At 46.4% G+C, this 12,629-nt stretch overlaps 1 protein-coding gene across 8 annotated transcripts in view; it reads right to left on the bottom strand.

The window, feature by feature from the left end:
- CUX1 (cut like homeobox 1) overlaps positions 1-9,121 on the bottom strand; it is a 362,525-nt gene extending 353,404 nt beyond the window's left edge. For 3 of the 8 annotated variants that reach the window (XM_090276816.1, XM_090276819.1, XM_090276817.1), the window contains exon 1: positions 8,916-9,121. In XM_090276816.1, coding sequence (XP_090132942.1) covers positions 8,916-8,978 — 63 coding nt within the window. In that variant the 5' untranslated portion in view covers positions 8,979-9,121. Of the gene's footprint in view, positions 1-7,335; positions 8,207-8,915 lie in introns of those variants that run through there. The other 5 variants (XM_090276820.1, XM_090276821.1, XM_090276814.1 and 2 more) reach the window with 3 other exon arrangements.
- Positions 9,122-12,629: the final 3,508 nt, after the last annotated feature.

Raw genomic sequence — 12,629 nt, 5'->3', positions numbered from 1 at the left:
ATATACCAGCACAGATATAAAACAATAGCAAGCCACTTCATACTCCCTTGACAATGACATTCAACCATAACTGACAATATCCTTCCTCTTCCAATCCCACATCAATGCTGACAAGTTGCAGTGCCAGGCTGAGGAGTGGGTGGCGGAGGAGAGAGATGACAGCATTCCCTCTGCCATGGCCAGCTCCAGATGGGGATGTCCTGATTGGGCATCACTGCTCCCCAAGGTAAATGCTCACCAGGCCCTGGCCACCTTCCTGGTCCTCTGCACTTGCCTGTGACAGAGGCCTGTGGTGGACTAAGTCCTCGGGACAGGTGCCTTGCAATAGCCTGGGCCTCCTGTCTGGCTCCTGGGTCCCACTCATGCCTCTGAACCTGACCTTGTCTCCTACTTGGCTGAATGATGTGACAGCACACAGAATTATGTAAGCAAGAAACTGAGGGACAGCTAAAATGAAGCAGTTCCAGTAAATTTATGTTTCTATACTGGTTTACATGAATGCTCCTATATTCAGTTTTCTGTTTCAAAATTGTACTACTTACAATATTTTTGCTCTGTGAACAGGACAGGAAGATGGAATTTGATTTGCAAGCCTACTTATAATTTTTGTTGTAATTTATATTGGTGACTCAAAATCTTTTCCCTTTAAAAGGTATATATTCTATGGGCAACTGCCATATACATGTTCAGTGAGAGCAGAGCAGAACAATGTGAAGCAGAAATAATTCACTGTACACGGATCTGCATGGGTTCAAGTTCTAGGTCAACTACTATGATGAAAAACAGAAAATAAAGGACAGTTTCGCCATTATCTGCCACACCTTTGAGAATGAAGCAAAAATGGTGATAGGAGCAACAGAATGTTCTATTTTCAGGGTTAAAAAAAAAAGTCCTTTCCGAACCTAATCAAAAATTAAATGTACAATTCCCTCCAGCAAGAATTTTATTTTTTTCATTTACTAGTATCTTTCTTCCAAGAATCTCAAAATAATCGAGCTCCACAAATATTAAAAAAAAAAAAAAAAAATCAGTTGTCACAACAAAGGAAAGGACAAGCTTGGCAGGGTGGAAGCTCAGAAGAGGGGCAAGAAACGGCCAGCAGTGACAATGGCAGGCACTTGAGGCTGGCAGCGTTTGGACTAAAAGCAGCCCTGCCTTTCCCACCAGCCCACCAGCCTTGCTTATGTTTGCAGCTTCGGGCTCTTCGAAACAAGGATGTATTACCTTTGGTGTCATTTACTAACTTTAGTGATTTCTCCTCGAAAAAATAGGAGGGAAAGTGGCAATAAACCAAAGACCTGCACAAGTTCAAAACAGCAAATGAAGCAAGGGTCTTATCAATGAGTTCACATTCTTTTTGGTATTTAACACATAAAACTATGTTAGAAAATAAAATATTAACAATTAGGGGAAAAGATCTAACGTAAAAAATCCTGTCTTGCCTATAAGAGGAAATTGGGAAGAAGCTTTTGAGGGCCTTTTTTGTTTTTGTTTTTTTGTTTTTTAAAAACAGCTGGGTCAACAGGATCTGAATGTCTTACATTTAGCAAAAGCTGTCAACACCCAAATAAAATTTTAAGACAGTAAGAATGGCATTCTGTTTCTCACAGTTTCACAATATGCACTTAAGATCTAATTTTTCAACCTGCTTTTCTCTTAACCAAACTTAAAACACCTCACAACCATACATTGGGTTGCCCAAAAAGTCTGTTTAGGTTTTCTTCTGTAAAATAAAACATAGTTCTCATTTTTACCAATTACTTTATTGATTTGGATATTTTAAGTATGTTGGCTATCTCTCACTACTGGTTTCTTAGTATGTAGAGGCCAGAGGTGCTGCTAAACATCTTCCAATGCATAAGACAGCCCCATAGCAAATAATTTTTTGGCCAAAGTGTCAATAGTACCAAGAAACTTCGCACACTTTTGACATGTTCAATCTGTCACAGCACCTTCTCCATCTACTGCACAAATATTTTTTCAGTTGAGTTTTTACCTTTCTTAAAATAATAAAGTATAGTATGCCAAAAATGTTGCATATTTTCTTCCACCTTCAATAGTAAAATGGTTGCACAAAAATTCATCAATGATTTATTTATTAGATTTTATTTATTTTTAGAGAGAGGGTAAGGGACCTGGAGACCTGGCCTGCAACCAGGCATGTACTGGTGAACTGAACGGGTGACCCTTTCGTTTGCAGGCCAGTGCTCAATCCACTGAGCCACACCAGCCAGGGCTCCAATAAGTTCTTTTTTTTTAAATGGGCGCCAATATGACAGCTATACAAATACAATCTAACAAAATTGTTTCGAATGAGGGTAAAGACAACTAAGCACTACTTTTTGGCCAACCCAATAAAACTTTTTAAAAAGTAACTGCTTTTACTTAATAAACAAACATAGCTAAATAGAAAAATGTCCTTAAGAAAACAAGTCCCATGATGATATACTCAGGGTAATGCTAAGAAAGAGCAAGCTTCTGAGTAAGCTCTGCTAATTTCCTCTGACATTAACTTCATAATTCAGAGTGAAAAGCAACCAGAATTTCAACTGTCAGCTGACTGAGTCTGACAGGTCATGAGCAAGACCCAGTAGGCCTGTTCCCGCCTCTTGTGTTTTATAAAGGTAGGGGGCCAGTCTGTTGAAGAATCTAATCAATTTCATGTGAAATCTATCTGGCTATTTTTCTGGTGGCTCCCAAGTGCTAGGTAAATTCTTGGGAGGAATGAACACTCACAACATCATGCCTTTCCAGTCACCTGTCTGATGGTGTTTCCTAGGATGGGGGCCGCGGAAGAGGGGTCCTCTGAATAAGAATCCATACCAATTGTTTTTGAATTACTTCCCAAGCTGCCCACGGTACAAGGGCTCTATAGTAAACACAAAAATTCTGCTCTGGGCCTCCTGCAGTAAAGAAAGCCTTCAGATTCAAGTGAAGAAACTTACATTTGTTTTGTGCACCAACATCATCATATCAGAATTTAATTACAGCAAGAATTAGAATTATTTTTATTATAGAGTTGTTTACTTTTCAAAGGAAAGATTCTTGATGCCTTTTGCAACAAATTACATGTCTTTCAGAAAGAGCTGTTCACCTCATTATGTTTTTAACTGCGTGCTTCAGAACTGCTTCAGGCGTGGCACAAATGAGGGCAATGCCACTGGCTCCTCCTCAATCCCAGGTAACTTCCTGCAGGGACACCTCCTGCCCAGCCAAAGATCACTCTTCTCTAACAACTTTCTCAGAAGACAGCTGAAAAGCAGGATTGTTTACAGCTCAGCAAACCCAAAAGTGTGACAGGACCAAGAGTTCAATACAAATCTTAGTCATCCTCTTCAGTAAAATCAATACCCAAACACTAGCCAAAACTTGGGCTATTAACTGGCGTTGAAAACTAGAATAGGACAATTCAGAGCATCCCACCACTGTTATTGAAGTATACTCCTGTTTGTTTGTTTGTTTTGGGGGGTAGTGCTATTTAGGCTTATATCTCTAAATGTAGAAGAACTTTTAGGGAAAGTAGTTTCTCTTTGAATTCTAAATCAGGGAATAATAAATGCAGCCAAATGCTCATGACAATAAATGTTTATTAAATCAGAAATCACAAATGAATTCACAACCCTTTTACTGTAAAAGTTACATAATACGGATATGAAATCGCTTGTCTAATTATGCTATTAAAGTTCCTTTTTGCTCCATGATCTGCACATGCAGTTCTCTCAGGTGTCTAGGCAGCCAGTTCCTAAGATGCCCAGCACCACTGGAACCTCCAGGTAAACGGCAGTGGGCACAATGAGAGGTCACGGGGCTCCTCTTCAAATAGCTTCTACAGAACGAATGGCCTAAGTAAAAAATGTCTCTATGCTCTGCTATAATAAGATTTAAACACTGGATTCCAAGAATTCCACCTGTTTCCAATTAGATAGCAGAATTGCTTGAGTGTTTAAACTACATTCACTTGCTACTTATACAAAACAATTCTTCCGGGTTTTTTGAACATTTTAAGTATGTTAAAATAAGATTAAGGGTCTGGTTTAAACAATCAGAGGCAGGGGAATTTCAGTTGAAACCAAAACTATCTCTCTGCAGCCATAATGCAGAGCTTCAGACAAAACAACAGGACAAGATATATGAATGTCTATCTTTGACAAATACTTGTAAAAACCAGATCTTTCATAGGGAAAGCAATTATATTTTTTAAAGTTATATTTAAATAATTTTAAATAGGTTTTAAAATAATCTCTAAAATTATGTATGATTCTATATGTTAGAATGACTTCTACAGAAATTTTTAGGTAGCATTTGTTTTAAAGTCCATGAGACACATGTCTTTTAAATATGTGTAATTTATATGAGGCCAAATCTGTGAACTATATAAGGGAGGCAGAAGTGGGAATTTGGCCTAGCTCTGTAGGATTTTTCACACGTTAAATTTCTCTTTTTAAAAAAAGGACAAGTTTAAGAGAACTTATTTTTCCCTTAAAAAAAAAAAAGGACAAGTTTTGCCCTGACCAGTGTGGCTCAGTTGGTTCGGCATCATTCCACAAAGCGAAAGGCTGCCTATTTGATTCCCAGTCAGGGCACAAGACTGGATTGCGGGTTCAGCCCCCGGTTGGGGCTTATGAGAGGCAACCAAGATGCAACCTATCAATAGGCAACCGATCAATGTTTCTCTCCCTTCTTTCTCTCGTTCTTCCCCCACTCTAAAAATAAATAAATAAGAATGTTTTTTTAAAAGGACAAGTTTTCCTCTAACAGTTTTGTCCATCCTTCATTTCACTGTAGACGTGTCTTGGGCTTTATAAACCAGCTGAAATAAACACGGTTTTTTCTACTTTGAGTCTGTTTTCTCTTCTAAGACACAGACCGTGGCACAGCCTTAGGAGCAGTTTTGACTGTTGACTGCTACAGGTAGATGTGGGTGGGTGCACAGACTATTGTTTCTGCACAACTCCCCCATAAACCCTGGTGGGTTTGTTTTCATTGTACACAACGGGGGGGGGGGGGGGGGATTTTTCAACAGCCATTAAAAGTCTTAGGCTCAATCAGCTCACCAGACAGCATTTTTAGGGTTAGTTCAGTGGATTAGCAGAAAATAATTCCTGAAGGAATTGGCAATCTGTCCCCTTTCACTTTCCAATTTTCTCATGCACCTAACTACTGGCAGGAGATAGATAAAATTGGGGAAGCAGGCAAAGGGGGTCTCTATGGATCAGGAGTTGTTGCATAACTTCATCCCTTCATTGACTTGCACACACACACACACACACACACACACACACACAAAACCCTACACAGTTCACACAGAAAAACCTTAATCAATTGATAATGACCTCTCCCATTACCCAATCTCAAAGACACTGATATTAAAAGAACCAAGAAGACAAAGAGAGCAGCAGCGTAGAAACCCGTGATTTGTTTACTCATTATTTCATAAAGGCTACTCAATGAGAGACATACTTCAATCAAAATAATACGCTTCTTATGGGTACAGTCCTGGGTGACAGGTAACATGCACACCTCCTTAACAGGAGAAAACAAAATAAAAGCAACCAGAAAATGGACTTTCAGCAAAACTGAAATTGCTTTCTTGCTTTGAAAAAGAGGAAAATGTTTAAAGTTCACTTTTACAGAGGCTCCTTAAAGGGGAACACTAGACACCATAAAGGAATAATGCCCCAAAGGAAACCAAGTCACTGGCAGACCCCATCCCAAAAAGCTATACTAACATACAGTTACATAAGCTTGTATTAGAAAGTGTCCTCTTTCCAAGCATGTATTTAAAAAGCAAATTTATACAATTGTGTTTTTCTTAAAAAAAAAAAAAAAAAAAAAAAGCTTGGTTTTTACAAGTGTAGGATAGGATAAAAACTTGTCCAACTAGTCTTAGCAATGCCAGAGCACTGAACCTTCTATTCCACAAGCCTTTGGGACTACAAAGGAATCAAAATAGAGCTCAATGTTCAGAAACTCTTCCTGGGCACTCACTCCGTGACCCAAGGCAGCTAGACTGACCAAAAAGAGGACCAAGACAGAGCCCTGGTTCACTAATTGTGGAAGAGGCACACATCTGGGCTTATGCAGCAGGGACCCACTGAAGTTTCAAACATGGGTCTGGGTCTAGTTGAGACCAGACTTTCACCCTCAGGTATCAATGCCACAACCTACACTGGGCTCTGCAGGCAACCCGATCTCAATGGAAGGGGTTCTGGAAAGATGAGAAGAATCTGAAACTAATGAATTCTCTCTTCTCAAACTGCAGTCTCATTGGGTCACTTACTGTCTGTGGGAATAGAGATGACACTAAACTAGATATCAACTCAAAAGGCCTCTTCAGGGCCCAGAGAAAAGAACCACTTTAGCCTTATACGTTGAATTTTGGCAGTCCATAGTCAACTGAAGTTTTTCAAACTGACAGGGAAACTTTCCATCAAATCCTAGAGTTACACAGTTAAATGGCCTTATGCTGTCGTGAACAAGTAGCTAATCACTGTGTAGGGGGTGGGGGACATTGTCAGAGTTCATAAGATCTAATAACTCTCTAGAAACAAAATGCATTTCCCAGGTAGTTTTACCAGGATGCTTAAAAAAGAATGTCACATTCACGAAGACAGAAGGAAGACAGAGAGATAGAGAGAGAGAGAGAGAGAGAGAGAGAGAGAGAGAGAGAGAGAGAGAGAGAGAAGAGAGAAGAGAGAGAAAAGAAAAAGAAAATTAAGATTTGTCTCTTAAAACTCCACAACGGGTTTTACTATAAGCACAAGAATTAAATTATGGTAAAAGGGAGCTATTTTTACCAAAACAGGGTAGACCAATTTATCAAAAATGCCATTTGGCTGTGTTCATTACATTCAGGAATCTAATTTACACAACAGACACTTTAGAGTAATCTATTTTAGTCAATAAATACTCAAACTCCTTTAAGTTTTAATCTTATCGGAAACACATATTTCACATAGTCTTCTTCCTACTTAAGGGAGAAATCTGAAGAAATTTCATAACGACGATGAGTCTGTGTTACCGTTCTTATGTAGGCAAGGGCAGAAAACAAGCGTATACAATTAAAGTTGTCAGACTCCATTTATATGTTTTAATCCAATCCGCTTCATCTCATACAAGCCCGCATCTGGATTTCATTTGCTTTCTTCCTAAAAGTACCGTAGGTCACAACCACCAGTCCTCCAGGTTAGGATAGTTCGGCCAAGTTTACCTTCACGTACACCTCAGGCCCCTAGGGACGATGAGGGGCCCCCGGAGCGCCAAAGCCCCCTGGGCCCTTCTAAGCTGAAGACTGTCCCCAGCGCTCAAGGAGCTTCTGGCCCACAAGCCGCTCACCTTCAACTTGGCTCCTGCTACGCACAACATCCACCTGGCAGAGTACCGAGGCTGTCCAGGCGCCGCGAGCGCGGAGCTGGCAGGTTCGGGGCGCACCCGGAGGGCGAGGCGCTCCGCCGGGTGGGAGGTAGATGGCAAGAACGCGCCTCCTGGGCACCACGGCGGTTTCGGCGCCGGATGAGGAGCCCCGAAAAGATCCCCTCGCGGCGTCCGGGACTCGGTGCGCGGACCACGGCAAGACACGCCACAGTCCAGTGGGTCCCCCGGGGCTTTACTTTCGAGAAGACGACCCGAAAAGGCATTTCGGAACCTACCCGCTGCGCGCTCCATCGCACCACGAACCTTGCTGGAAGAGCAGAACCCGGGAGGAGAGGGCCAGAGAGGAGTGGGAGGGTTATTAGCGGCCGCGAGAGACCCTGGGCGCCCGGCAAAGGCCGCCGGTATAGGAGGCGGGGAGGAGGCTACCCGCGCACGGGCAGACAACGCGCTGGGACTCGGTGCGGGGCCTGCGCTTGGAAAAAGTTGCAGCCCCCCGCCGGCGCCCGCACCGGTGACTGCCAGGCGCTGCCGGGCTCCCTGATACACGGGCTCCGCACGCGGGGCGCCCCCGCCACCCCTCGCAAGTTTCCCCAAAGCGCCCCTACCCGGGTCCCTGGTCGAGAAGGAGTCGGTCCGCCCTACTTTTGTCGGCACACAAAAGAGCGGGACGGCTGCGGGGTCTGCGGGTGGCCCCGGGACGCCCGCCGGGACGTAAACAAACCCCGGGGTCTGCGCTAGGAGCCCAACGCCTGGAGCGTGAGCAGCGGAGCAGCCCAGCCCGCTGACAGCCGGGGACAGCGGCACGGACTCCGGCCGGCCGACGGGAGCCGTGGAGCACTGACGCCCGCACGCCGGGCCACCCGCCCGCCTGGCCGGAGCCGGGCCGCGCCGCCGCCGCCGCCGCCGCCGGTGGCCGCTCTGACCCTCCCCCGAGCCGGCGGCACCACAGCGCCACCAGCCCCAGTTCTGCCGCGCCGGCGGCAGTGGCGGCGGCGGCTCCTCCTGGAGAAGCAAGCGCTTCACCCCCCACAGCAACTCCCCACAAACTTTCCCTAGGAATACGGCGGGCCGGGGGCGCGGGGCTAGCGGCCGGGCGCAGCCGCCGGGCCGCAGCCCCCTCCCGGCGCGGCGGAGCGCCGCCGCCCGCCACCCGCTCCCCGCTAGCGTGCGCACCCCGCGGGCCGCCGGGGCCGCCCCCTCCCCGGTCCCGCGGCGGCAGCAGTGGCGGCGGCGCAGGGCCGGGGGGGCGCCCGGGGTGGGGGCCGACCCCGGGGGCAGCGGTGGCGGCGGCGGCTCCCGGCGCCATCTTGGGCTGATCGATGAATTGAACAAAGAGGATCAATTTCTGATCAAGCGAGTTATCAATGGGGGCCGGGGAGAGAGAGGGACTTGTCCCCGACTCGGCCCGGCTTTCCCCGGCACCCCCCTCCTCCCCGCCGCCGCGGCCCCCCGGCGGCCGGGCAGCCCGGGGCCCCGGGGGAGGCCGCGACCGCCCGCAGCCCCCACCCCCGGGCGAGAGGCCGAGCGCGGAGAAGCCTGACCTGCAGCTGCTGTAAATCAAAGCGCTTCCAATATTGAAACATCGATCCCACATTGGCCGCCATCTTGAGACATATTGAGACGGAGTGAGAGGCTGATAGAGAGGGGGCTGGAGTTCAGGAGCCGCCAGGAGGCAGCAGGCGGGCGGCGCCAAAACCCGGCCTGGAGCCGACCGCCGCCGCCGCCACCGAGGACGCGGACTCCTCCTCACGGCGCCGCCGCAGCCAGGGCGAGCCGGAGCCGGAGTCGGAGCCCAAGGGCGCGGCGGCCGCCCCGGGCCTGGCGCGCGCGGCCGCTGCCCCCTCCCCCCGTGCCCGACACCCAGTCAGCGACCCCCTTCCCTCCCGGGCCCCCAGCCCCAGCGGGCGCGGCCGCCGGCCCAGCCCCGAGGGGGCGCTGAAGGGCAACGGGAGGGGCGCTCCAAGCCCCCGTTTGAGGCCTCAGGCCGGCTCACCTGGGGCGTGTATTGGGCCCCCGGGGGTCGCGGTCCCTGGCTGAGTGTTGCCCCTTCAGTGCCTTAGGTTGGGGGCTGCGGCCGCGTACGGGCGGGCGCGGAAACAGAGCCGCTTTCGCTCGCCCTCAGCTGGGCGCCAAGCGCGCGGCGCTGCCGCGACCACCTGCCCGAGCCGCCACTCGGCGCCGCTGGAGCCCACGGCGGCTGGCGTGTGCCGGCCGAGTTGGCCGCACAGCCACCCCGTGTATCCCAGCTGGACTCAAAAGACTGAACCCGCCAAGGACAGCGTTTTATGGTGGGGGGAGTGGAGTTGAGGGAAACTACCCCTGACCCTCATGTAGCCGCACACGTTAATGCTCCGCACACGTTAATGCTCCGCACAGTGGCAGTGCGGTCCCCGCGCCGCACAGCACTGCACCGCAACCCGGGTGGCCAGCGCGCCTGAGCTACGCGAGCTTAGGCCACGACAGGAAAAGTCTTGGAGCCCAGCTCCGTATTCCCCCCGCACCACTTCAGCGGAACAGCCCTGGAAACTTCCTGTAGTTCAGACACCTCGGTATTGACTCCTTTGGGTGCAAAAACTTGGAAAGTGTGGGAGCACTCATTATAGAAAGCATGGTCCTTCGTTTACAGAAATGCTGAAATTTAAACCAAAAAGTCAACTCTCTTGAAATTTTTTTTCTTCGCAGAAACCAGACAGAAACTCACGTTTTATGATCGTCATCTTTAATTGATTATATACACGTGTGAGTTTTTAGAGTTTCCAGTAGGAATACTGTACTTTTACTCTCCCGCACTTCATTTAAAGTTTAATTAGTTAAAACAAATCCCCAAACTCCTTAATCTTGAAATTTATATGTAAATAAAATATGTGTGAAATACAAAATAAAAGGTAAGATAAATTGCTGTTCAACTGAGTTTGAAAGTTTGACGCTGATCATTGGAGTGAATTCAGCATTTTTGAATGAAGGTACTGGAAATGAAAGTGCCCAGGATTTAGAGAACACAGGAGCGCCCTGATCTCGCACTGCTGACCGGGAACTTCACTTGAGTCAACGTGCGGATCCTGAGGTCTGGGAGAGGGGTTCTCCTGGAGTCCCTATCGCATCCCTTGACCAGCAGAAGGGGCAAGAAGCAGGTAGATGGGTGGGAGCGCGTGGGCGCCGGGGGGCTGGGAGCGCGTCGGGAGGCTCGGCTCCAAGGGCCTTGACGCCGCGCCATTCAGGGCATTCCGGACCTCGGACGCTGAGGGCCGCCTGAGTGTGGGCGAGCTAGCCCCACAAGCTGTCGGCCTGCGGCAGTGCTGCAGCTCCGACAGCGCCGCCCGGTAGAGGGCAGCGGCGCCCTGACACCCGAGTCCTCGGGTCCCTGCGCACGTGCTCACCGTCGCGCTTCGCGCCTGGCCACTCCCTGTCCCAGAGCCAGGCCCCTGGCGGGAAAGGGATTGCCACCTCTGGCGATTCCAGTCCGGAAGAAATGCAGCATCTAACGATTCCTCCCGTATTTCACACTTGCGGGTACGGATGCCCTCCGCTCCTATTTGTGCGGTGGCACGCTGATGAGACCTCGGGATTGCCTTAACGATGGCCAGACAAGTAAAATGTGCAGGGACTTAAAAAAAAATTTATCCCTGGGGAAGGCTCAAGGAAGGATCAGGGAAATGGTTTGGATTTGGTGCAGATGTTCTCAATCTAATTATCGTGTCAATCCCCTGGGTTTGAACCAAAAAAAAAAAAAAAAAAAAAAAAAAGTGAAATATATATGACCTGTGTAATACTCCAGAAATACATCTGGTTGAAATTCAGAGTTCCGAATAATCCACTGCAATATTTTACAAATAAATTTGATGAGTATTAAATACCCTTGTTACATTTCTGGTTATATTTACATTATTTACACGCTAACTTGACTTAGAAAAACATTACATTGAATAGCCCAGAGGTTAACTTGTAAATAAAATTTAGATTTCTTGTACCAAAATTTTGGGTTAACAAGGCTTCTTGCTCTCTACGGGGTCAGGGAAGGGAGGTTAGAATAACTTTGCCAGCATCACGAAATATTACCACTTTAAAATGGAGTCAAGATAAACCACTGATCAGAAATTAACTGAGTGAAATAATCAACAGGGACCTAAAAAACTTTTTAAAGTACATTTTATTTTTCTTGAGTATAGATAGAATAAAAACAAATTATATATGTTTCTAGAGGCTATTTTCTTTTCTTTCTGTCTTTCTTTTTTCCACCAGATTGACTTTCAGTCTTACCAGGATAGAAGGTCAGGAGGACCCACTGCCATCCAAATATAGTGGGTCTACAAAGCTGTATACTATAAAAAGTATTCAAAAAATGGAAAGATTTTAAGACCTAGATCTCCCTTAGCACCTACAAAGACAATAGAATAATATCTGTAATCACACAGAACAAAATGTGAGAAACAGACAGGTTAGCAAGATAATTGGTCTAGTACCAAGAAGCACCTTGACTCAAAATTGGAGTTAGAATGAAGCACAAGAAAAACAATTGAGAAGCATTCTTTTCACTTTTTGATGTTCATGCCCTACCTTTAGGAAAATAAAACTCCCAGTTCCCAAGTATATAACTAATGTCCCCAGCTTCTAAAAATCAAATTCCAAGTACTCAGATGAGGGGACTGATCAAAATGACACTTGTTCCTGACACCTTTAAATGAAATACAACTTAGCACCAAATTAGACAACTAAATAACTAATAATATGAGCTCAGAATTCCTAAAAAACTTTTTTGACTCATTTTATTTTGCCTAAGAAAAGTTCAGTGGCCATTTTGGGATGTGATAATACTAATGAACGTAACTTACAGAAAAGTATAAGGCACTTGTAAAAGTTCACTTATTCCTACCCTCCTGGCATTTGGTGGACCCTCCTGTCTCCCAACAACTACATATAATTGATTAAATCCATTAAGGTGAAAATTGGAAAATTCTCTAAAATACCATATGGGTTGATTATTACTAAATTGGCCCTCCTTTGGTAGCCACAAGAAAGGAAAATACATTACCTTGTTTTCTAAAGATTCTAATTTAATAATTAGTCTGATACACTTTACCTAATTCCTTTAAGGAATTAACCATCAAGAATTTCTTCCAAACTGAAAAATGTCTTACAATATAGGGCATCAAAAAAATCAAAAAAGGCTCTTTTGTCTCTTGCAACAAGAGTCTTTATGTTCTGAGATCTTACTTATAATGGACTCATAAAACTAAATTTCACCTAGAAACTTTATC

The sequence above is a fragment of the Furipterus horrens genome, unplaced genomic scaffold (genome assembly GCF_987537825.1).
Source record: "Furipterus horrens unplaced genomic scaffold, mFurHor1.1.pri manual_scaffold_5, whole genome shotgun sequence".
Taxonomy (NCBI): domain Eukaryota; kingdom Metazoa; phylum Chordata; class Mammalia; order Chiroptera; family Furipteridae; genus Furipterus; species Furipterus horrens.
Note: the sequence above shows the minus strand (reverse complement) of the source record. Positions and strands in the feature narration are given on the sequence as shown.